Here is a 26,832-nt window from a genome sequence, read left to right on the forward strand (position 1 = left end):
CTGAACTCTATCTGAGAAGTAGTTGGTGAACCAGGTGAGGCAGTCATTTGAGAAACCAAGGCTATTTAGTCTGCCAATAAGAATGCGGTGGTTGACATAGTCGAAAGCCTTGGCCAGGTTTATGAAGACGGCTGCATAGTACTGTCTATTATCGATCTCGGTTATAATATTGTTTAGGACCTTGAGCATGGCTGAGGTGCACCCATGACCAGCTCGGAAACCAGATTGCATAGTGGAGAAGGTACAGTGGGATTCGAAATGGTCGGTGATCTGTTTGTTAACTTGACTTTCAAAAGGCAGGGCAGGATGGATATAGGTCTGTAACAGTTTGGATCTAGAGTGTCACCCCCTTTGAAGAGGGGGATGACCGCGGCAGCTTTCCAATCTCTGAGGATCTCAGACGTTACAAAAGAGAGGTTGAACAGGCCAGTAATAGGGGTTACGACAATTTCGGCTGCTAATTTCGGGTCCAGATTGTCTAGCCCAGATGATTTGTAGGTGTCCAGATTTTGCAGCTCTTTTAGAACATCAGCTGTCTGAATTTGTGTGAAGGAGAAGCGGGGGGGGCATGGGCAAGTTGCAGCGGAGGGTGCAGAGCTGGTGGCCGGGGTAGTGGTAGCCAGGTGGAAAGCATGGCCAGCCGTAGCAAAATGCTTGTTGAAATTCTCGATTATTGTATATTTATCGGTGGTGATAGTGTTTCCTAGCCTCAGTGCAGTGGGCAGCTGGGAGGAGGTGCTCTTATTCTCCATGGACTTTACATTGTCCCAAAACTTTTTGGAGTTAGTGCTACAGGATGCAAATTTCTGTTTGAAAAAGCTAGCCTTTGCTATCCTAACTGCTTGTGTATATTGGTTCCTGACTTCCCTGAAAAGTTGCATATCGCGTGGGGCTATTCGATGCTAATGCAGTATGCCACAGGATGTTTTTGTGCTGGTCAAGGGCAGTCAATTCTGAGGAGAACCAGGGGCTATCTCTGTTCTTAGTTCTGAATTTCTTGAATGGGGCATGCTTATTTAAGATTGAGAGGAAAGCACTTTTAAAGAACAACCAGGCATCCTCTACTGACGGAATGAGATCGATATCCATCCAGGATACCTGGGCCAGGTCAATTAGGAAGGCCTGCTCGCTAAAGTGTTTTTTAGGGAGCGTTTGACAGTGATGAGGGGTGGTCGTTTGACCGCGGACCCGTTACGGACGCAGGCAATAAGGCAGTGATCGCTGAGATCCTGGTTGAAGACAGCGGAGGTGTATTTAGAGGGTAAGATAGTCAGGATGATATCTATGAGGGTGCCCATGTTTACGGATTTAGGGTTGTACCTGGTAGGTTCCTTGATAATTTGTGTGAGACTGAGGGCATCTAGTTTGGATTGTAGGATGGCCGGGGTGTTAAGCATATCCCAGTTTAGGTCACCAAGCAGTACGAACTCTGTGGATAGATGGGGGGCAATCAATTCACATATGGTGTCCAGGGCACAGCTGGGGGCTGAGGGGGTTCTGTAGCAAGCGGCAACAGTGAGACTTATTTCTGGAAAAGGTTGATTTTTAGAAGTAGAAGCTCAAACTGTTTGGGCACAGACCTGGATAGTATGATAGAGCTCTGCAGGCTATCTCTACAGTAGATTGCAACTCCACCCCCTTTGGCAGTTCTATCTAGACGGAAAATGTTGTAGTTGGGGATGGAAATTTCTGCATTTTTGGTGGCCTTCCTAAGCCAGGATTCAGACACTGCTAGAACATCAGGGTTGGCGGAGTGTGCTAATGCAGTGAATAACTCAAACTTAGGAAGGAGGCTTCTGATGTTAACATGCAAAAAGCCAAGGCTTTTACGGTTACAGAAGTCAACAAATTATAGCGCCTGGGGAGTAGGAGTGATACTGGGGGTTACAGGGCCTGGGTTAACTTCTACATCACCAGAGGAACAGAGGAGGAATAGAATAAGGATACGGCTAAAGGCTTTAAGAACTGGTCTTCTAGTGCGTTGGGTACAGAGAATAAAGGGGGCAGATTTCCGGGCGTTGTAGAATAGATTCAGGGAATTATGTACAGACAAGGATATGGAAGGATATGAGTACAGTGGAGGTAAACCTACGCGTTGGGTAACAATGAAAGAGAGCATCACTGGAGGCACCGATTGAGCCGGTCTCCGCGTGTATGGGGGGTGGAACAAATGAGCTATTTGAGATAGTTTGAGAGGGACTTGGGGCTCTACAGTGAAATTGTATAATAAGAACTAACTGGAACAGCAATAGGCAAGGCATATTGACATGGGAGAGAGGCATAAAGGAATCACAGGTGTTATTCGAGAGAGCTAAGACAACTGTTAATGGCGATGAAAGTTTGGGCTGAGGCTAAACAGATAAAACAGGACAGGGTACCGTGTAAAGGAACAGTTCAGCAGGCATCAGCTGTGCAGCTGAGTGATCATAAGGTCCAGTGAACAGCAATGTGAGTCCGAGAGCAGTTCGAATTGGTGCTACAGCACAGGCGATCAGGAAGCACGGCTGTTGAATTGCGTGTGCTAACAGGCCGGGGCTAGCAGATGGATCTTCTTGGTCGTCGCAACGGGAAGCCTGTTGAAACCACAGACGATTACTTCGGCAGACCAGTCGTGATGGATCGGTGGGGCTCCGTGTCGACACTAGGAGGTCCCGTCCGGTTGACAGAGAGGTAGATAGCCGGGAGTTGGGCCTGACTCGAGGCTAGCTCAAGGCTGATTAGCCAACCACAACATCCATTCGGTTGCAGCTAGCTAGTTGCGATGATCCAGTGTTAAAGGTCCAGTGATTCCGGCAGAAAATCCAATATGTTCTGGGTCGATAACGCGCTGTGCAGACTGGCCGATAATAGTCCAGGCTAGAGCTGGCTGGTAGGTAGTGCAGGCCACAGACAATGGAGAAATAAACCCGCTAACGGTGGCTAATAGCAAGTAGCTAGTTAGCTGGCTACTCCCGTCCGGTAGTGGTAGATAGCCGGGATATGGGCCTGGCTCGAGGCTAGCTCAAGGCTAACTGGTGCTTGCTTCGGGGGCAGTGGTGATTAGCCAACAGCAACATCCATTCGGTTGCGGCTAGCTGGTTGCGATCCGGTGTTAAGGTCCAGTGATTCAGTTATTCCGGCAGAAAATCTGATGTTCTGGGTGAAAACCGCTAACGGTGGCTAATAGCAAGTAGTTAGTTAGCTGGCTAGCTAGTTTCAACTGGAGATTCTAGATAAAAGGTAAGTAAATAATAGAATCCATTCCACATTGAGTGAGGTGGGTTGCAGGAAAGTATATTTAGTAGAAGGATAAAGTGTGATAGGGGAATATATACAACAAAAGACAAAAAAAAGAAAAAACTGGCTATTTACACGGACACACAAGAGTACACGACCGCACTGCTACGCCATCTTGGAACAATGATGCTTCAATACTCTGAAGTTCCTTCCTTCTTTCGCTTCCTTTCTCTCATCTGCACTGTTCTGCAAAAAGAAAGAAGGAAAGATGGATGATATGAATATCTACCATTAAAAAAAAGTGATATCACCTGTCAAGTTCTTTACAGTGCATAATCCGATAAAGTAGATAAAGAAACCAGGACCTGTAGGCCACATTAGACTATTGACATGCTCCAGCTGCTCTCCACCCAGCCCTTTTGTACTTCCTCTTGGCAGAGCCCATAGATACAGACAGAGAGATCACTGGGGCTGCTGACTGCTGCCCTCCAATTGGGCTAACCTTCTTCCCTATCGCGTGACTGACTCTGTTGTCATTTCTTGAACCATAGTCAGGGCTTATTCAGATTTCTTATTCAAGCCGACTAAGTTGACTGTGAGCTCATTCTTGTTGCAGGGAAGAAGAGGTGTTCCATGTACGAGAATTGAGCATTGCATAACATTCAGATAGAAATGTGTTATGTAGACCATACATTATTCTCTGGTGTGTAGAACAGAAATTTCTACATTACATTTCTCTTATCTTAACGTTGTACCCGTCTGAATACATTTTATGGTGGTGCTGTTGTTGGAATAAGAGGATCGTTGTGCCCTACTGCCCCTCCACTTTCAATGGAGGACACAGCCTGAGAGTCTCCCGTTCTCTCCCTGCCAACCCAAAACAGACAGCCATCTCAGCAGGCCTCATAGCCAACTGTATTATTTATTATTTTAATCATTATAATATGATGGCCTGACATGACATCCTTATATTATTGAAAAGTGTGGAAGCATTGGAAAGTTCCAGAGGCCAGCTTACCTTCTTTCCTGTGGCTGGGCAGGACGTGAAGGCCTCTGTGGGTGTCCCTGTACAGCATGTTAGGTGATGTGGGTAACGTAGACTGGCTGGGATAAAATAATCCAGGCTGCTCTGTGGCCCCGGGCCTCCCAGGCCATCCATCAGGCTCTGGTGACAGCAGTAGGGACTGGGTTCCATACAGGGACCACATGACCCACACAGAACACTGGAGACAGGTGGGGCCGCCTCCTCCTGCCGTCCCTCCTACACAACAGTTGCTGACCCCTGTCCCAGACAGACACTGATTTAAGGTCTGTTTTACATCCCCTGCTTGGAATTACAAGGTTAGGATTGGGTGAGGGTAAGTTGTTTCCACACAAGCTACTGCTATTGGGAGTGTTTCAACCAGCAGTGTTGGCATCCAGCACTGTGGACTGTGATGTCAACAACTTGAGTTCACACAGGCTGGCATATTGGAACATCACAGAACCACTTGGCTCCTGACCTAATGCCATGGGATTTAAAAGGGCCATGATTTGATAAGGCTGTACAATTGATTGACTTTAATAGACCACACAGCAGTGGAGAGAAAAGAAGAAAGAAGGAAACAGAGACTGGTAATGCTAGTTCATTTGAGTCTGTGTGTTGTCATTCTGCTAAAAACACTAGCTACAGCAGGAGGAAGAAGTGATGGTTGTGGTTAGGGTTTCAGGAAGTCTGCTTATTCCCTCGGAGGAGGAGGAAGAAGTGGTGGTGGTTAGGGCTTCAGAAATTCTGCTTATTCCCTCTGGGGAGGAGGAGGTATAAGCTGCCCTGATACATAGACCTAGGATCATCTTATCCACACCACCAAATAAAAACCTTTTACTATTAGTGGATAAAATGTCAAACTGACCTAAAATCAGTGTAATACGGGCAACTTCATCCTAGAGCTGAAATGGGCAAGAGGGAAACACTCTTGTATGTTAGACTTCCTGAAAAGATAAACATATCTTCTAGAGCTGAACAGAGAAGAGCCATGCCTTCTAAAGTTGTTCAACAATGACCAGCCTCATGTCTTATCACAAGCCTGCTATGTAAAGCTACTATCGTTATTTTCATTCTGTTCGGAAAGGCTTTCCCCTCCTCCCTGGATGCCTCGGTTGGCATTAAGTGATGTACACATAGTCACAACGCTGATAAATGATGATTTCATGGTTTACATTTATTCTTGTAGACTCCTTGGCCATGTTTCCCCTGTAGAATTTGTGAGAGAGACAGGACTTTTTTGTTTTGTTATTCAAAGTGTTTACTTCACATGACAAGGAAAACAAGAATGTCGGCTAGCTAAATGACTCAATTGTAAGTTCTATATAAGATGGCCTAATTAACAACAAATACAGATATTTGTGAGTGATTCATGTCTGATGGCTTTGGCAGTGCTGCTTTAACTCAGAAGGCAGTCAACACGATCATCTCAGACCCAGCAGTGTATGCCTTGCCTTGCTCTCTGACAGGGATGCTAATTGCAGCGATTCTTCACTCTCAATGTTTCCATTACTCAATGAAGCCAGACAACTGCCATTATCCCAGGCTCTCAAACACAATTTACTGCGTGTGTGTGTGTGTGTGTGTGTGTGTGTGTGTGTCTCAGTGGTCACAGCCAGGAGGTTGTATCATGTCACTGAAGGATTGTGAAAAGGGGGCCTACAGGTACTGTATATATGGGCATGAATGTGGTTTTCCTCTGCGTGTGGGTCGGGATGATGGGAAAAGGAGAACGCTGGGTTAAGCACTAAAACGGAGAAACTGAAGTGGAAGAGGAACCTGCGATGGACTGGCTTTGTGTGATGATATGAGGACTGACCGACAAACTGGAAAATAGCTCTGCCGTTTTGTAAATGAACGCACAACTTGTCCTGGGTTTTCACTCTGAAAACATTTTCTCTCACAAAGGCCATACATTGTCTGCTACCACTCACTCACTCACACACGTGAGCCTGCATGTACGCGCACACACCACTCACTCATTCACAGATTTCTCCATGTTTCCCCTCCTCTCTCTCTCTCACTCAATCACTCACTCACTCTGCCATCTCCATGTTTTATCCTGTGAGGAGGCAGGATTAGGAGCCAGGCAGGCTGTGCCTATGGAAGGCCAGATTACCATCAGTGCAGTTAGAATTCAGGCCTTATCTCTGCCTCACATAACATAATCTTAGTTGCAGGAACAAATGCTTTGACAGTCACACTTGCCTTGCTTCACATTTATTAAGAAAATTACATTCCAGTCTGCTCTGGATATTCTCTCTCCCTCTCCTCTCGCTCTCTGTGAGTGGAGATTAGTGGAGCTGGGGGTCCAATTGTTTGGTGATTTAGAGAAGAACGACCTCGGCCATGATGTTTGATGTTTTGGGTAGGGAACTGTTTCTGTTTGTTCATAATCAAAGCTATTCTCCTGGCTCTGAGAGGGAAAGGCTGGCAGCCCTCTCATCTTCGCTTTGATGATAAGGTTCGTCCTGTCTGAGCAAGAGGGCTGGAGTTGTGGGGAGAAGAACATAATTATTTCTGATATATGACTGTTCATGAAAACATGACAATATGAATTTGTCAATCAATAAACAAAATGTCTTAATATAAAGTGGTAAGTGTATGTTACATAATCTGGTCTTTTTTGTGCTGGGCCTAATTGCAGGTAGGAGCAGTAATGTAGGATGCCTAGTTTCTATTGTAAGAGAGTATGAAGCCCTTTCTTCCTTATGTTCACTGTAGGACGGAATTCATCACTAAGCTTGTGTTTCCACTGTAGGAACTACTGAGCGGGGGGGGGGGGGGGTTGTATATGTCTCTGCCTCTGGTTACATTTTGTTCCTCCTTGTTTACGAATCAGTCATCTGCCGGAACAGCCATGTTTCTTGGAATGATGGTGGGATGAGGAGGGAGGGGGACTGATGGATTGGGGAGAGTTTCCAGGGATCGTCTCGGCTTCTCTTCCCCCATTCTCTTCTGTCACACACAAAAAATGCAGCTGTTCCATTTAGCTGTCCACAGACACAAAACTTCAAGAGGCTGCTTTCGGAGCTCAAGTCTGATCTTGCCCTAGCAGAGCTAACACATGCACGAGTGCACGCACGACACAACCAGGAGTGTAATAAGAGCGCTTCCAGTAAACACTGATTAGCTGAGTGCTGTGCCCTTGAAAAAGCTCTCTTTAGGAGCTCTTTACCACCCCCAAGACACACACATCACACACACACATAACCACATCACTCATCCTGCTCCTCTAACCTTGTAGACACACACACACAGACCCACTGGCAGAAGCGAGGGGCTGTTGGCCGGCTTCTAGCCCCCTTAGGGTTCCCTTAGAGCTGCTATCCTGCCTGTTAAAGTCCCTCTCCTGTCCTCGCTGGTCGGTAGTGAAACCTCCCAGCCTGGGGTGTGTACATACTTTTTGGTAATGTAGTGTATGTGGACACCTGCTCATCGAACATCTCATTCCGAAATCATGGACATTAATATGGAGTTGGTCTCCCCTTTGCTGCTATAACAGCCTCCACTCTTCTGGGAATGATTTCCACTAGATGTTGGAACATTGCTGTGGGGACTTGCTTCCATTCAGACAAGAGCATTAGTGAGGTCGGGCACTGATGTTGGGCGATTAGGCCTGGCTCGCAGTCGGCATTCCAATTCATCCCAAAGGTGATTGATGGAGTTGAGGTCAGGGCTCTGTGCATGCCAGTCAAGTTCTTCCACACCGATCTCAACAAACTATTTCTGTATGGACCTCGCTTTGTGCACGGGGGCATTGTCATTCTGAAACTGGAAAGGGCCTTCCCCAAACTGTTGCAACAAAGTTGGAAGCACAGAATCATCTACAGTGAGGGAAAAAAGTATTTGATCCCCTGCTGATTCTGTACGTTTGCCCACTGACAAAGAAATGATCAGTCTAATTTTAATGGTAGGTTTATTTGAACAGTGAGAGACAGAATAACAAAACAAAAATCCAGAAAAACGCATGTCAAAAATGTTATAAATTGATTTGCATTTTAATGAGGGAAATAAGTATTTGACCCCCTCTCAATCAGAAAGATTTCTGGCTCCCAGGTGTCCTTTTATACAGGTAACGAGCTGAGATTAGGAGCACACTCTTAAAGGGAGTGCTCCTAATCTCAGTTTGTTACCTGTATAAAAGACACCTGTCCACAGAAGCAATCAATCAATCAGATTCCAAACTCTCCACCATGGCCAAGACCAAAGAGCTCTCCAAGGATGTCAGGGACAAGATTGTAGACCTACACAAGGCTGGAATGGGCTACAAGACCATCGCCAAGCAGCTTGGTGAGAACTTTACAACAGTTGGTGGGATTATTCGCAAATGGAAGAAACACAAAATAACTGTCAATCTCCCTCGGCCTGGGGCTCCATGCAAGATCTCACCTCGTGGAGTTGCAATGATCATGAGAACGGTGAGGAATCAGCTCAGAACTACACGGGAGGATCTTGTCAATGATTTCAAGGCAGCTGGGACCATAGTCACCAAGAAAACAATTGGTAACACACTACGCCGTGAAGGACTGACATCCTGCAGCGCCCGCAAGGTCCCCCTGCTCAAGAAAGCACATATACATGCCCGTCTGAAGTTTGCCAATGACCATGTGAATGATTCAGAGGAGAACTGGGTGAAAGTGTTGTGGTCAGATGAGACCAAAATGGAGCTCTTTGGCATCAACTCAACTCGCCGTGTTTGGAGGAGGAGGAATGCTGCCTATGACCCCAAGAACACCATCCCCACCGTCAAACATGGAGGAGGAAACATTATGTTTTTCTGCTAAGGGGACAGGACAACCTCACCGCATCAAAGGGACGATGGACGGGGCCATGTACCATCAAATCTTGGGTGAGAACCTCCTTCCCTCAGCCAGGGCATTGAAAATGGGTCGTGGATGGATATTCCAGCATGACAATGACCCAAAACACACGGCCAAGGCAACAAAGGAGTGGTTCAAGAAGAAGCACATTAAGGTCCTGGAGTGGCCTAGCCAGTCTCCAGACCTTAATCCCATAGAAAATCTGAGGAGGGAGCTGAAGGTTCGAGTTGCCAAACGTCAGCCTCGAAACCTTAATGACTTGGAGAAGATCTGCAAAGAGGAGTGGGCCAAAATCCCTCCTGAGATGTGTGCAAACCTGGTGGCCAACTACAAGAAACGTCTGACCTCTGTGATTGCCAACAAGGGTTTTGCCACCAAGTACTAAGTCATGTTTTGCAGAGGGGTCAAATACTTATTTCCCTCATTAAAATGCAAATCAATTTATAAAATTTGTGACGTGTTTTTCTGGATTTTTTTGTTGTTATTCTGTCTCTCACTTTTCAAATAAACCTACCATTAAAATTATAGACCGATCATTTCTTTGTCAATGGGCAAACATACAAAATCAGCAGGGGATCAAATACTTTTTTCCCTCACTGTAGAATGTCATTGAATGCTGTCGTGTTAAGATTTCCCTTCACTGGAACTTAGGAGCCTGAACCATTATTCCTCCTCCACCAAACTTTACAGTTGGCACTATGCATTGGGGCAGGTAACGTTCTCCTGGCATCCGCCAAACACAGATTAGTCCGTCGGACTGCCAGATAGTGAAACCGGATTCATTACTCCAGAGAACGCGTTTCCACTGCTCCAGAGTACAATGGCGGCGAGCTTTAAACCACTCCAGCCGACGCTTGGCATTGTACATGGTGATCTTAGGCTTGTGTGCGGCTGCTCGGCCATGGAAACCCATTACATGAAGCTCTCAACGAAAAGTTATTGTGCTGACGTTGCTTCCAGGGGCCGTTTGGAACTTGGTAGTGAGTGTTGCAACCGAGGACAGGCGATTTTTACGCACTACACGTTTCAGCACTCGTGGTCCCGTTCTGTGAGCTTGTGTGTCCTACCACATTGCGGCTGAGCCGTTGTTGCTCCTAGACGTTTCCATTTCACAATAACAGCACTTACAGTTGACCGGGGCAGCTCTAACAGGGCAGAAATTTGACAAACTAACTTGTTGGAATGGTGGCATCCTATGACGGTGCCACGTTGAAAGTCACTGAGCTCTTCAGTAAGGCCATTCTACTGCCAATGTTTGTCTATGGAGATTACATGGGTGTGTGCTCGATTTTATACACCTGTCAGCAACGGGTGTGGCTGAAATAGCCGAATCCACTAATTTGAAGGGGTGTCCACATACTTTTGTGTATATATAGTGTATGTTCTGTAGTTTGTAGAGTCTAGTCACCCTGGCTAGGCCCCTTCTTCCTACATGATCTAGTAATGTATACAGCACAACTGTGTTCTTCTTGACCGTTGAACTTGTTTCAGTAACAGCTTGTGAGACAAGCATGTTTTCCATTCTTTATTAGGCTACATTTTGAGTGTATTGCTCTGCTGTAGGTTCTTACTGTGCTGGACAGTGGACAGAGTGTCCTACCTGCTATCCCTGGTCAGTCCTTTGATATTAGATAGATAGTGTTTTATTCCATGGGGTATATCTGTCTTGGGCTGCTGGGTCATCTGTGGTTGGAGCCCCTGCTCTTGTTATGCAACGCTGGGCTAAGTTGATTCGTTGGCCTCTGGGTGGTTCCACTGAACTGAAGTGTGGGGGTGTGGGAACCGCTACCAATGACCGACCAGCCAATCATACTGTGGGAACACTATACACATAGTTACCAACACATGTATTTAAGCACGCACTCACACATACAGTACATAAACTCACACAAATACATTTACGAGCACACGTGTGTATTACATCACCACACACCCACACCTTCTCTCTCTCGCTCTCTCACACACACACACACACACACACACACACAGTGTTGGGTCCTAGACATGGCATCTCCTCCATGGGGCTTGTCTCTCTCTCCCACCCTCTCTCTGGGTCCATGTTTATAGTTCTCGGGGTGCCTGTGGGAGGTAGTTAGTGAACATGGCAAATGGAGCCGCTGCGATATGAATGGAGAGGGCCTGGAAGGCAGCCATGCCTGAATTGAGAGACCCAGACGCTCCACACACACGCTCACATCTGTCTAATTAGGCTGTGCTCTCCAGAGAGAGTGGTATGTTGGCTGAGGACCAGGCCTAGTGTGTCATTATGTCCGTGGGATGACCCTCTGTCCTCCCTCCCATCCACCCATCCACTCTGTATGAGGAGCACAACTGCTCTGTTATGCTTGGAAAATATGATTTAGGTCAAATTTGTTCTCACAAAATCATCATGCATAATATATTACAGTGGGGGAAAAAAGTATTTAGTCAGCCACCAATTGTGCAAGTTCTCCCACTTAAAAAGATGAGAGAGGCCTGCAATTTTCATCATAGGTACACGTCAACTATGACAGACAAATTGAGAGAAAAAAATTCAGAAAATCACATTGTAGGATTTTTAATGAATTTATTTGCAAATTATGGTGGAAAACAAGTATTTGGTCACCTACAAACAAGCAAGATTTCTGGCTCTCACAGACCTGTAACTTCTTCTTTAAGAGGCTCCTCTGTCCTCCACTCGTTACCTGTATTAATGGCACCTGTTTGAACTTGTTATCAGTATAAAAGACACCTGTCCACAACCTCAAACAGTCACACTCCAAACTCCACTATGGCCAAGACCAAAGAGCTGTCAAAGGACACCAGAAACAAAATTGTAGACCTGCACCAGGCTGGGAAGACTGAATCTGCAATAGGTAAGCAGCTTGGTTTGAATAAATCAACTGTGGGAGCAATTATTAGGAAATGGAAGACATACAAGACCACTGATAATCTCCCTCGATCTGGGGCTCCACGCAAGATCTCACCCTGTGGGGTCAAAATGATCACATGAACGGTGAGCAAAAATCCCAGAACCACACAGGGGGACCTAGTGAATGACCTGCAGAGAGCTGGGACCAAAGTAACAAAGCCTACCATCAGTAACACACTACGCCGCCAGGGACTCAAATCCTGCAGTGCGAGACGTGTCCCCCTGCTTAAGCCAGTACATGTCCAGGCCCGTCTGAAGTTTGCTACAGTGCATTTGGATGATCCAGAAGAGGATTGGGAGAATTTCATATGGTCAGATGAAACCAAATTAGAACTTTTTGGTAAAAACTCAACTCGTCGTGTTTGGAGGACAAAGAATGCTGAGTTGCATCCAAAGAACACCATACCTACTGTGAAGCATGGGGGTGGAAACATCATGCTTTGGGGCTGTTTTTCTGCAAAGGGACCAGGACGACTGATCCGTGTAAAGGAAAGAATGAATGGGGCCATGTATCGTGAGATTTTGAGTGAAAACCTCCTTCCATCAGCAAGGGCATTGAAGATGAAACGTGGCTGGGTCTTTCAGCATGACAATGATCCCAAACACACCGCCCGGGCAACGAAGGAGTGGTTTCGTAAGAAGAATTTCAAGGTCCTGGAGTGGCCTAGCCAGTCTCCAGATCTCAACCCCATAGAAAATCTTTGGAGGGAGTTGAAAGTCCGTGTTGCCCAGCGACAGCCCCAAAACATCACTGCTCTAGAGGAGATCTGCATGGAGGAATGGGCCAAAATACCAGCAACAGTGTGTGAAAACCTTGTGAAGACTTACAGAAAACGTTTGACCTGTGTCATTGCCAACAAAGGGTATATAACAAAGTATTGAGAAACTTTTGTTATTGACCAAATACTTATTTTCCACCATAATTTGCAAATAAATTCATAAAAAATCCTACAATGTGATTTTCAGGAGAGAAAAAAATCTCATTTTGTCTGTCATAGTTGACGTGTACCTATGATGAAAATTACAGGCCTCTCTCATCTTTTTAAGTGGGAGAACTTGCACAATTGGTGGCTGACTAAATACTTGTTTTCCCCACTGTATATTGCATAATGAATATTCAAAATATACTCGAAGCAGTTTGATTATACAGTGTGTACTCTTTGGCATTGGATATTTTTTTCTAATAACAATGTTTAACAGGGTACTATAAACCAATGAATAATCCCACAGTACAAAGATAAAGAACTGTCCTTGTTATACCCCATGGAATCTGCTACAATATGGAAAGGTGCCAGCAGCACTAACTTGATCCAGAAAGGAGAGAATGAACTAACATATTTTTTCTGTTTGTTGCCCTGTCTCTGTTTCCAGGACCTATCCTGCATCGATGACCTCTCCAACTCTCTGTTCTCCTCTCCGGCCGACTCTCTGTCAGAGTACGCCGATGCCCAGGTCTTCATCCCCACAGACAACCTGGCCCACGTGCCCACGATATGGGACATAAACACACCAGCACCGAGCCAGCTGGAGGTGAGGGGACCTGACTACACACACGCACACAGAGACTCTCTCTCACTTTTTTATGTCTCATTCATACACACTCACACACAGAAATAAACACGTCAGAAAACACACACATGACGTTTTCTTTTTCTCACACAAAACAACGAAACATGCAGCAGTGCCTTCATAAAGTACTCATACCCCTTGACGTATTCCTCATTTAGTTGTTACAGCCTGAATTCACAATGGATTCAATATTATTTTTTTTCTCACCCATTTACGCACAATACCCCATAATCCTCTGTAGCTCAGCTGGTAGAGCACAGCGCTTGTAATGCCAGGGTAGTGGGTTCGATCCCCGGGACCACCCATAAACAAAAAAATTAAAATAATGTATGCACGCATGACTGTAAGTCACTTTGGATAAAAGCGTCTGCTAAATGGCATATTTTTGTAAATGTATTGAAAATGAAATACAGAAATATCTAATTTACATAAGTATTCACACCCCTGAGTCAATACTTTGTACAAGCACCTTTGGCAGAGATTACTGCTGTGAGTCTTTCTGGGTAAGTCTCTAAGAACTTTCCACACCTGGATTGTGCAACATTTACCCATTTTTATTATTTTCAAAATTCTTCAAGCTCTAGCAAATTGGTTGTTGATCATTGCAAGTCAACCATTTTCAGGTCTTGCCATAGATTTTAAAGTAGATTTAAGTCAAAACTGTAGCTCGGCCAGCTCAGAACGTTCACTGTCTACTTGGTAAGCAACTCCAGTGTAGATTTGGCCTTGTGTTTGAGGTTATTGTCCTGCTGAAAGGTGAATTCATCTCCCAGTGTCTGGTGGGAAGCAGACTGAACCAGGTTTTCCTCTAGGATTTTGCCTATGCTTAGCTCCATTGCATTAATTGCTTTGCCATATTTTTTTGTGGCATTACTTTAGTACCTTGTTACAAACAGGATGCATTTTGGGGAATTCTGTACAGGCTTCCTTCTTTTTACTTAGGTTAGATTGTGGAGTAACTACAATGTTGTTGATCCATCCTTCTATCACAGCCGTTTAACTCTTAACTGTTTTAAAATCACCATTGGTCTCATGGTGAAATCCCTGAGCGGCTTCCTTCCTCTCCGGCAACTGAGTTAGGAAGGACACCTGTGGCTTTGTAGTGACTGGGTGTATTGATACACGATCCAAATTGTAATTCATAACTTCACCATACTCAAAGGGATATTCAGTGTCTACTTTTACATTTTTTTACCCATCTACCAATAGGTGCCCTTCTTTGCAAGGCATTGGAAAACCTCCCTGGTCTTTGTGCTTGAATCTGTGTTTGAAATTCACTGCTCGACTGAGGGACCTTACAGATAATTGTATGTGTGGGGTACAGAGATGAGGTAGTCATTTAAAATCATGTTAAACATGCCATTTATTATAGGACTTCTTAAGCAAATGTTTACACCTTATTTAGACTTGCCATAATAAAAAAGTTGATTACTTATTGACTCAAGACATTTCAGCTTTTAATTTTTTTATTAATTTGTAAACATTTAACAAAAACAATTCCACTTTGACAATATGGGATATTATGTGTAGGCCAGTGACCAAAAATCTCAATTTAATCAATTTTAAATTCAGGCTGTAGCACAACAAATTGTGGAAAAAGTCAAGGGGTGTGAATACTTTCTGACGGCACTGTACATGCTTCACCACACACTACTACCTAGATAACTAACACCACTATGCTCATACCCACACATACACACTCACTCAAAAAAAATAAAAGACAAAATGTCTGTGTGCTTAACACTAAACAGCAATTCTCAAATACACATAAAATGTACAGTAGGGCAGTTGGTAAATGTTGCCTCTAACCACTGATCCAGGGTCAGATATGTTTACAACCCATCTCTGTATAGAGGGCATCTTATCGAATAAACTCAGAAATGGGAACGTTTGAGTAGTTTGAGTCTTTGTATTTTTTCTATTGATTCTGTTGTTATTTTCTCCATTATCTAGCTGACTCATTATCTAGCTGACTGTCACTGTCAAGATGACTAATCACTCTCTCTTATGTTGTGTGTTTCCAGAAGTTCCCACATTCTTGACACACACTCACTCACCACTGTGTGACTGACATCTTTTCATTTGTTTTTGTTTGTTCTCCCTGCAGCTGAATGCCAACAGGTTTCAGGGTTTGAGCAGTTTTGAGGATATCTCAGCCATTATCAGCACCCCACCTTTGGGAGGATACCAGGTAGCCTCAACCCTCCAAATCTAATCAGACCTAAATTAGTCAAGTGACTGACTGAGGGCCCCATTTTCACAGGCATAAGAATGTGGAGATGGAACCAACACTGACTGCATCATTTTAAATATGCGGCACTAAATTCAAAATGAGATTGGCGTAAATATTTTAATTCAAGTGAATTGTTGCTGTATTTTTGCGGCCGTTCCAAAAACAGGTTTTGAAATAATATATTGAGTAAAACGGTCGGTTTTGGTAACTTCTCTGTCAAAATGAAGCTTCATATGTGAGGCTTTGATCTTCAGAGTCCCTCCTAGAAACACTGCAGGCCAATGATCTGATGTCCAATCAGGCTCCCAATTGACATGAATTAATTCACCTTATGAATTAACCTAACTAATTAACATCAGGACAAGTAACTCTAGGTTAATTATGTCCAATTAGCAATCTGTCCACCCTTTGACTTGTAACCATCCACAAATATTTAGTTTGTTCATTTCACCTCACATCTATCTTGTTTTGTCTTGTCCAGTTGGTTGAGGATATTTTACTGACATCTCTTCCTCATCTGCACTGATCTGAAACGAAAACAGGGGCATTTGCTTTCACCTGTCCAGTTCTATCATATCAGTGTAGATGACGAGGAGACCAGTAATGGACAGGATATTAACTAAATGTCCTATGTCCCCTTGCTTCTGCAGGCTCAGAGAACCCAGACTCCGGCAGAGGAGGAGGCAGAGGAGGAGGAGGAGGAGACTGAGGAGCTGGGACATGTAGACACCTACGCCGACTACAAACCATCCAAATGTACGCTGCCCTACACTAACCTATTTATCCTGTTTTATTAGTTTCCTTTGTGGAAGGAATTCTAATGTTGCAATAGTAATATTTTTCTGTGGTATTAGTACACAGTTTCCTCATAATAAAAGAATAATACCATCTGATACTGGTAGTTAGTCTGTGAGGGGCTGAGTAAGGTTTTGTCTGTCTATTCAATCTTTAATCTATTTTGTCCTTCCTCAGCCACCATAGGGATCTCCCACCCAGACAAAGTGGTGGAGACCAACACGCTGTCCAGCGTCCCTCCTCCTGACATCACCTACACTCTGTCCATTCCTGACTCCACCATCAACTGTGGCCTGCTCTCTGCCCTGCAGCTAGAGGCCGTCATCTACGCATGCCAGGTAACACACCTCTCGATCACCTCTGACCCCTAACCTCACACATCTGGTCTGACCGGAACAAGTTCAAGTTTGTTCTTGGGAACTACAGTATGTGGGTCATGCAAAAAAGGGTTGTTTATACAATGGTTTTAAACAACTGTTTTTGTTGTATTACCTACTTCAGCTGTGCTTTTGATATCTCTCTGTGTAAGACGTTTGTTCAATGGGATGCTGTTGTTTTATTCATTCCCGGTCTTCATAAGTGTCTACTAGATGACTAGAATGTGAAGTGTTCGTTAGTGTTTCTACTTGATAGTGCGAGGACACATGAGTGACACTGTGCTCCCTGTGTGTTCCTAGCAACACGAGGTAATCCTGCAGAACAACCAGAGAGCAGGCTTCCTGATAGGAGACGGGGCCGGAGTGGGTAAGGGCCGCACGGTGGCCGGCATCATCCTAGAGAATTACCTAAAAGGAAGGAAGAAAGCATTATGGTAAGACACAAGATTTCTCGTACTATTACTCCACACAATACATTACCCAGCCTAGCTCTGTTTCTCCCTACCTAATAGGTTTCTCCTACCATTATGTAGGTGCGGATCTCCCTGTCTAACAGATTTAGATTGAATGGTTTTGATTGTAAAACATTAGTTGTAGTGGATATTGCTTCAGGAAGGGGCCTTTGTGACCTACATTAGAACCATCACTGATAGTCAGTGCTATTGATTACTACAAACTCTAAAACAAACCTATTCAGTTGTGCTCCACAATTGTTTTGTAAAGATGCTCTCATTCTCCTCTTTCCCCACACAGGTTCAGTGTATCCAATGACCTGAAATACGACGCAGAGAGAGATCTCAAAGACATAGATGCTCCCACTATTCCTGTGCATGCCTTAAACAAAGTGAGTGTTTAAGGAAAAGCAAACCACACTCCAGAACAATATTCATTCTCAATCATTCGTATCCATCAGATATACTGAATGTCTTTCCCTGGCGTAACCTGTGATTGTGTTATTTCCATGTAGATAAAGTATGGCGACACAGCTACCTCAGAAGGAGTCCTGTTTGCGACATACTCTGCGCTGATCGGGGAGAGCCAAGCAGGGGGGCAGCACCGCACCAGACTCAAGCAGATCCTGGACTGGTGCAAGCCTGGCTTTGATGGAGTTGTATCCTTTATGACCACCATTACCTGAAGTATACTGAATAGTTAGTATCTAGCTGGCCATTTTAGAAGAAAGGAAGTACTTCATCTTTTATCCGCTAATAATTACTAACCCCAAACCCTAAAATAAGAACATACTTGATCAATAGTTTGGATGATATTGCCACTTTTGTCAGTTCTAGCATGGCATCTAGCCCAGTAACTAGTGATAGGGGAGCATACCTCAATGTTTACAGTTCACATTGTAGCTGCAGTACTTTGCCCTTGACTGTGTTCCTAGATTGTGTTTGACGAATGCCACAAGGCCAAGAATGCCACGTCCACCAAGATGGGCAAGGCCGTGCTGGACCTGCAGCACAACCTGCCGCTGGCCAGGGTGGTTTACGCCAGTGCCACAGGTGGGCCTTTCTCACACTGTACCTGGACCACTGTTTGTTTTCACTTTCACTATCGCTCCTTCTCACAATGCCTGTACTTTAGGACTGTTTGTCTACCTGTTCCTATCTCAGTTTTTCCCTTTTTCATCTCATTCAGACTGTATGTGTCTTGCCTCTTCCTCTCTCTCCCTGTCTTTCTTTACATTTATCTGAGTCTCTTAGCTACTCTCTCTCTCTCCCTCCCTCTCTCTCTCACCCTCTCTTTCTCTCTCTGTATCAACATCTCACCCCTGCTTCTCTGTCTCCCTCCAGGTGCCTCTGAGCCAAAGAACATGATCTATATGAGCCGCCTGGGAATCTGGGGTGAGGGCACGCCATTCAAGACCTTCGATGACTTCCTGCACGCCATCGAGAAGAGGTCTGACCTTATTCCACACGTCATTTACCTGATTTATGTCACTGTATTACCTGTATCTTATTATTCAAATGTATATGAATATCTGTTGTGAGAATGACATCTCATAAGGGTGTGGGTACCAGACCGGTCCTGGCTTCCAGGATTCAGCATCGCTGACAGGCTGTCTGTGGGTTTGATTTTTGATTGACAGGGGTGTGGGGGCCATGGAGATTGTTGCCATGGACATGAAGGTGAGTGGGATGTACATCGCCCGGCAGCTGAGCTTCTCAGGGGTGTCCTTCCGCATCGAGGAGATCGGCCTGGATGACGACTTCAAACTGGTCTACAACAAAGCTGCCAAACTGGTAAGACTAACTTGATAGTGTGTGCGTGTTGATTTAATTTATTTGCTATGTTTATTTGGACAGGGACAATGTAGAACAAAAACATAAGTCTCAGAAGTGAGAAGTGATGCGTTGCAATGTTGATACGTTTCAAAACAAGTCAAGACATGACACAAAGTAATTTAAATGATAGCTGGAAGAGATGGAGACCCGCACACTGTCGAAAAAGAGGAATAAATCCAAAACTGAGGCTTAAATGTAAAAATAAAGATGTTTTAGTGGGACATCATGGTGCCCAAAAGCTCACTGTGCAGAAAAGTGCAGAAATAAGAGGTGAAAACAAAATACTAAAGTTTTGGCATCAAGCCATCATCAGTGTGAATGGTGAGCACACAGCCAAGCTTCTATTTGAGGTGAATTGCATATGTCACATGATCTAGTGAGCAAATCTATACATGCAAACAAGTACATTAAATTAATTAAAGTACATGAGCGGACAGAGAAATATCAAAATGTTTGCTTTTGCATATACCATGTGAACATTTCCTATAGAATAAATAACACAGGATTGTAATGGGTCTAAAAGACCAGATTGTAGAGTGATGTCCCAATAAAACATCTTTATTTTTGCATTTATGCCTCCGTTTTGGATTTATTTCTCTTTTTCAACAGTGTGCGGGTCTCCATCATTTTCACATTAAAGTCATTGCACATATTGCTGTTGGACCTGATTTTAATATTTGAGTTTTAAAACACATGATGATGTGAGATTGTCTGTGTATGTAAAGAGATGTGTGCAGGAAAACTGACCTATATATGCTTGTCCTCAGTGGGCGGAGGCTCTGGCCGTGTTCATGCGTGCGGCGGACGAGCTGTGTCTGGTCAGCAGGAAGTCCCTGTGGGGTCAGTTCTGGTCGTCCCACCAGCGCTTCTTCAAATACCTCTGCATCGCCGCCAAGGTTCGCTGCCTGGTGGAGCTGGCCAAGAAAGAGCTGGAAGCTGGCAAGGTGAGACTGTTATGTTCATTTATTCAGCCTTTATTTAACTCTGTACTCAGCCTCTGATTTGCTTCCAAGAGGTTAGGAGTCACCATATAGCTGAACTTGGTATCCTAAGTGACCTCTAGGTGACCTCCCTGAGGCCAAGGGTCAATGGCTGTAAATTCAGCCATTGATGGTTTCAAATGAACGAGACATCTAGTATACAGTGGGGGAAAAAAGTATTTAGTCAGCCACCAATTGTGCAAGTTCTCCCACTTAAAAAGATGAGGCCTGTAATTTTCATCATAGGTACACGTCAACTATGACAGACAAATTGAGCAAAAAAAATCCAGAAAATCACATTGTAGGATTTGTAATGAATTTATTTGCAAATTATGGTGGAAAATAAGTATTTGGTCACCTACAAACAAGCAAGATTTCTGGCTCTCACAGACCTGTAACTTCTTCTTTAAGAGGCTCCTCTGTCCTCCACTCGTTACCTGTATTAATGGCACCTGTTTGAACTTGTTATCAGTATAAAAGACACCTGTCCACAACCTCAAACAGTCACACTCCAAACTCCACTATGGCCAAGACCAAAGAGCTGTCAAAGGACACCAGAAACAAAATTGTAGACCTGCACCAGGCTGGGAAGACTGAATCTTCAATAGGTAAGCAGCTTGGTTTGAAGAAATCAACTGTGGGAGCAATTATTAGGAAATGCAAGACATACAAGACCACTGATAATCTCCCTCGATCTGGGGCTCCACGCAAGATCTCACCCCGTGGGGTCAAAATGATCACAAGAACGGTGAGCAAAAATCCCAGAACCACACGGGGGGACCTAGTGAATGACCTGCAGAGAGCTGGGACCAAAGTAACAAAGCCTACCATCAGTAACACACTACGCCGCCAGGGACTCAAATCCTGCAGTGCCAGACGTGTCCCCCTGCTTAAGCCAGTACATGTCCAGGCCCGTCTGAAGTTTGCTAGAGTGCATTTGGATGATCCAGAAGAGGATTGGGAGAATGTCATATGGTCAGATGAAACCAAAATATAACTTTTTGGTAAAAACTCAACTTGTCGTGTTTGGAGGACAAAGAATGATGAGTTGCATCCAAAGAACACCATACCTACTGTGAAGCATGGGGGTGGAAACATCATGCTTTGGGGCTGTTTTTCTGCAAAGGGACCAGGACGACTGATCCGTGTAAAGGAAAGAATGAATGGGGCCATGTATCGTGAGATTTTGAGTGAAAACCTCCTTCCATCAGCAAGGGCATTGAAGATGAAACGTGGCTGGGTCTTTCAGCATGACAATGATCCCAAACACACCGCCCGGGCAACGAAGGAGTGGCTTCGTAAGAAGCATTTCAAGGTCCTGGAGTGGCCTAGCCAGTCTCCAGATCTCATCCCCATAGAAAATCTTTGGAGGGAGTTGAAAGTCTGTGTTGCCCAGCGACAGCCCCAAAACATCACTGCTCTAGAGGAGATCTGCATGGAGGAATGGGCCAAAATACCAGCAACAGTGTGTGAAAACCTTGTGAAGACTTAGAAAACGTTTGACCTGTGTCATTGCCAACAAAGGGTATATAACAAAGTATTGAGAAACTTTTGTTATTGACCAAATACTTATTTTCCACCATCATTTGCAAATAAATTCATTAAAAATCCTACAATGTGATTTTCTGGATTTTTTTTTCTCATTTTGTCTGTCATAGTTGACGTGTACCTATGATGAAAATTACAGGCCTCTCATCTTTTTAAGTGGGAGAACTTGCACAATTGGTGGCTGACTAAATACTTATTTTCCCCACTGTAAGGCTCACCCTGACCCAAGTGCTCTCGACAACCTTTATTAATGTTTTGATCAGGGGCCCGGAACACTTGGGGAACGAACAGATAAGCAAGAGTATTTATGCCTGCCTGCCTGCCTGCCTGCTTTCCCTTGAGGAGGTTGGCAGATTGCTACCAACCTCTCCCCATATGCATCTGTCTATTGTTTATCTATTAAACCTTTAAATATAGAAGTCTTATCTTTGGGTTCAGCATTTTCCACACCTTGAGCAAATCAATTATTCCTGACAGACTGTCATTTAGATGGGAATCTCTGGCCAAGAGGCATTATCACAATTATCCAAGCATTTGATTGGACAAAGAAAATGATAAAGGAAATAGAGCCATTTGAATGTTTTTTCCTGGTTGGTATGTTTTAGTGTGATGCTCTGCTCATGTGTCTTGTTTCTCCCCTCCCCAGTGCATCGTGATCGGTCTGCAGTCCACAGGAGAGGCCCGAACCAGAGAGGTCCTGGACGAGAACGATGGGCACCTGGACAGATTCGTATCTGCAGCAGAGTAAGTGTGTGTGTATCTGTGGCCTTGGCTCTCTGAAGCCTTGGATAAGTATAGTATTAGAGCAAATTGATCTTTGGCTCAGCCCTGATTCAACTCACACACACACCACCACAGCTTCCATCTAGTGTAACCAGGGCTTTCCAGCCTGACGCGCCTGTGGTTTTCACACACATAATTTGTTTGTTGCCGGGTGAATGACCACTCACTGGTTAGAAAGCACTCCCATTTGTCACTCTCCAGCTACAGTCAAAGGTTCAGTCTGAACCCTTCACTTTTCTTCCTCAGTACACACTACCTGAGGGTGTAGGGTGAATCTGCCCTTAGACACTGATCCAAAGTCGGTTAAGCTGTTTCCCTGATAATGGTTAAGGACTAGGATTTGGGGAGGGTAAGCTGATCCCAGATCTGTTCCTGCGGTCAAGTTCAACCGGGAGCATACCTGGGTATCAGGCTGGAAATAATGCTGTATGTCTGCCTGCCTGTCTGGACCATCTGAACCTGGGAGACATGAAATGCATATGATGAGGCCAATCAGAGCTTGTCACTCATCTCTATAACCTGTCAGAACTGTCTTGACATCCCTTCAGCCTTCCACAGTGTCAGATTGAGAAGATAACCGTCTGTGTGTCTGGTCTTTTTTCCTCAGGGGTGTGTTCAAAGCTCTGGTACAGAAACACTTTCCCTCAGAGAAGCAGAGGAGAGAGAAGGCACGTGGAAACAAGAGAAAACGTACGTCAACTAAAATACTAAAAACTGTGTTCCTCTGGTGAGGTGTTTGTTCTGTCTTGTCAAAAAAAAAAAAATGTGGACTGGCTGCACCACTATGTAATAACATAAAAAACGCTAAAATCCAAAGGGGGGCACTGATCCACTCCCCACTGTACTCAGCAGCACCACCTTCTTAACAAATCCTGGGGAGAACCCTGTAATGATAATAATAACAACGCTATTTGTGACCAGATTTCTTTATGGGGGCTTATGTCAAATTTAATTGACTTGCCTCGTCAAGTCGGTCTCGTCATGTACTATTCAGGTAAAGCCACTGAGCCACAGTCTGAATCAGCTTGTGTGTGTTCTGTCCACTAGGTAAGCCCAGGGGACGGCAGCCCAAATTCCCAAAGCACACCATGGTGCATCTGGGGGGCGTGATCAACATCAGTGACGACAGCAGCACGGACACGGACGGCATGGACACCGACTCCAACTCCTCGCCAGACTCCCTGATGGACAACAACGATGACGTCATCTTCGTCCAGCACACCAGCTGTCACACAGGTACAATATTTTGACTCTCCTTCTGAGGGGAAAAGGGGGTGCAACTCAATATTAGGAAGGTGTTCCTAATGTTTTGTACACTCAGTGTATGTTCTGCAATGCACACGTTGTGTTGAAGTCTAGGGACTTGGAGAAGAAGTATGATAAATCATTGAAGACAAAGAAAATGACAACAAAGAAACTGATGCATTTTAGGTCCACTGTACTCTCTCACACACAGACAGTAAAAGCACTTAGCAGACATCTGGGGGCATTTTACCGTGCCCGCTCCCTTTATGACTGTCTGACTCTGTTTACAGTCGTTAACATGCCTCTGTCTGTCTGGGGTTGGTTGGGTTCCTACAGCCAGTATAGAGAAGATGAAGCAGGGCCTCCTGATCAAGATCGCTGACCTGGGAAAGGAACTACCTCTGAACACTCTGGACGAGCTCATTGACAAGTTTGGAGGACCAGAGAAGGTCTCGGAGGTACGTACACCTTATCGGGCTGGATAGGCGCCACATAACCTTATGTCAGAGAGTACATAGTGGGGGCTCTATCAGAAAAATGTGAGATGAGTACCGGTATGTTTCCTGTTTAGAGATTTGTCATTGATTGTTCAATTTTGCTCTGCGGCACTCATTGACAACCTCTGTTGTAGATGACGGGTCGTAAGGGTCGCGTGGTGCGGCGTCCTGACGGAAGCGTGCGCTACGAGTCGCGTGCGGAGCAGAGCCATACCATAGACCACATCAACCTCAAGGAGAAGGACCGCTTCATGTGCGGCGAGAAGGTGAGACACTGGACACTAGAACCATTCTACATGTATCTATCACCAGTGTCTGTGAGTCGAAGGATCTCACTCAAACTGTGTTTGTTCTTGCTTAGAAAATCATGTTCCTATGACACTGTATGTTCTGACGGCATACGATGGAATTATTCTATGTTCTGTTTTGCAGTGTTACAGTGGTTTGTTATATCTTCCTCTCCTCCATCCCTCTCTCCTTCCCAGCTGGTGGCCATCATCTCGGAGGCGGCCAGCTCGGGCATCTCCCTGCAGGCAGACAAGCGGGTGAAGAACCAGCATCGGAGGGTACACATGACCCTAGAGCTGCCCTGGAGTGCAGACAGAGCCATCCAGCAGTTTGGTGAGTCTGGAGAGGACCAGGGGTTAAAGGTCAGGGGTCTGTTAGGCTTAAGGCGTCCGCATGCTTCCCAGCCGAAACGGTTCGGAAGAGTTTATGCATATATTATGACAACATTTTATGAAGTTTTTGTTCCTTTTGGACTTCGGTAAGGTTTTTTTCGGCTGTTTGGGCATACAAAAAAATGTCTCAAAGCAAGCCGAAGTCGGTAGCCGAAGTCGGTAGCCCCTTCGTCTGTGATTGGTCAACAGTATGGATTCTTCAATTAAGTATTTGTTGTCATTCAACGAGAGACAACTTGTTTTCATGCACTTTTTTTCATTGAGAAATACTGCACCAAACATCTTAGATGTAAAATTGCCCGACTAAGATCTCCTCTGCAAAAACGTCATAACTCCAGAAATCTGTCATTAATTAATTATCTTAGATAAATTCTGACTATTTTGAAGAAGTGTATACTGGCATCTCAAAATGGACAAAGTACTATTGCTGCTTTTTTCTAGTTTTTAAAGCGAAGGTCTTTTAAGGGAGTATGCGAGCACACTCGTTCGCGGAGTTCGGCTAGGCGCCAGCTGAACTGAAGCATGCTGATGCCTTTAGGGGTCAGGGTTAGGGTCAGAGTTGGACTCTCCTCAATGCAGGTTACACACACTGTCACACAGACGTCTCTCTTCACACAATCCACCCTGCTAGAAGTGTTGCACTCTAGCCTGATGAAATGTCATGTCATTAGTATCGGCTGCCTCTTCAAATTGCCTTGCCTAAAGACAGATTTAATCATTTTAAAATATATTTTGTATTTTTGGACCTATGGATGCGAGACATTTTAATAATTGGAATGAGTTACTTTTATAATGGTGTTGCTGTGAAACTTAACTTGGATGTGGTGCAGTTTTGTCTGGCTGCAGGGAGAGGTGTGTTGGACTAAATTAGAATAACATAATTAGCCTTAATCTCCTGTACTGTTTGCTAGATATAATTTCCCACCCAATAACAACAGTGGAAAAGCGGGCGTGCGCGCGCACCCACACACATCGTGGGCCGTGAATGAATTGTTTGCAGTAATTAGCTAACTGCCTCAGTAATTCCTTCCCCGTTAGCCGCACTCCCTTGTGACTTGGGGAGCTGAACTCACTGCATGGGTTGGCATGTGTGGGCCTGATTGACAGACACTGTTTACACTCACAACAGCAACACACACACACAGTTAGGTGGCCTAGGATTTCCACGTTAAGGTCCAATTCAGAACTTGGAACTTGAATGACGGGTTTAGCTGTGGTGGGTGGAAACTTGTACCCGTTCCGAAATGGACCTGGGGCTTTCACACCCGGACTCGATATGCATACATTTATTATTAAAATATTGAGACCCGTTCCTGTAGCTCAGTTGGTATTTGGTAGAGCATGGCGCTTGCAACGCCAGGGTTGTGGGTTCGATTCCCACGGGGGGCCAGTATGGAAAATGTATGCACTCACTAACTGTAAGTCGCTCTGGATAAGAGCGTCTGCTAAATGACTAAATAGACCTGGTCTGATCCAGATCCGATCCGAGTGAGGGAAGCAGCAGACCCGAGCTGGTAAAGAGGGAGAGAGGTGCCGCTCTAGAGGCGGGGAACGGCCGTACTGTGAGCGATTGGGAGCGAGAGACTGCAACCACCCAAGCAGACTCACACTATAGTAAACTAATAGCTGCCATAGCTACGTTATTTATCATCGAATATGATTACGTAGTACCTGTCTTGACTGCATCAAACTGGGAGAAGCTAGTTAAACTAGCTAACGTTAGCTAGCTGGGCTAATTTAGGCTGCAGTGCATGCGCTTTCTAATCCTAGTTAATATTAAGTACCAGCCTACCTGTTGGCTCTTGGTCATTGTAGCCTATCCTTCTCCTTTAACTTTTAATTCCGTCATTTTAATTCCATTTT

At 44.8% G+C, this 26,832-nt stretch overlaps 1 protein-coding gene across 3 annotated transcripts in view; it reads left to right on the plus strand.

Moving 5' to 3' along the window:
- The window catches only part of LOC311137630 (protein strawberry notch homolog 2-like), a 120,572-nt gene that overhangs the window by 81,528 nt on the left and 12,212 nt on the right, over positions 1-26,832 (plus strand). For all 3 annotated transcript variants that reach the window (XM_084172136.1, XM_084172137.1, XM_084172138.1), the window contains 17 exons: positions 13,346-13,504; positions 15,651-15,734; positions 16,427-16,532; positions 16,749-16,909; positions 17,249-17,382; positions 17,702-17,792; positions 17,916-18,059; positions 18,336-18,453; positions 18,745-18,850; positions 19,041-19,194; positions 20,004-20,180; positions 22,411-22,508; positions 23,155-23,237; positions 23,595-23,783; positions 24,129-24,250; positions 24,424-24,555; positions 24,775-24,910. In XM_084172136.1, the coding sequence (XP_084028262.1) occupies positions 13,346-13,504; positions 15,651-15,734; positions 16,427-16,532; positions 16,749-16,909; positions 17,249-17,382; positions 17,702-17,792; positions 17,916-18,059; positions 18,336-18,453; positions 18,745-18,850; positions 19,041-19,194; positions 20,004-20,180; positions 22,411-22,508; positions 23,155-23,237; positions 23,595-23,783; positions 24,129-24,250; positions 24,424-24,555; positions 24,775-24,910 (2,194 nt within the window). The remainder of the gene's footprint in view (positions 1-13,345; positions 13,505-15,650; positions 15,735-16,426; positions 16,533-16,748; positions 16,910-17,248; positions 17,383-17,701; positions 17,793-17,915; positions 18,060-18,335; positions 18,454-18,744; positions 18,851-19,040; positions 19,195-20,003; positions 20,181-22,410; positions 22,509-23,154; positions 23,238-23,594; positions 23,784-24,128; positions 24,251-24,423; positions 24,556-24,774; positions 24,911-26,832) is intronic.

This window comes from Coregonus lavaretus, assembly GCF_964263955.1.
Source record: "Coregonus lavaretus genome assembly, chromosome: 11".
Classification (NCBI taxonomy): domain Eukaryota; kingdom Metazoa; phylum Chordata; class Actinopteri; order Salmoniformes; family Salmonidae; genus Coregonus; species Coregonus lavaretus.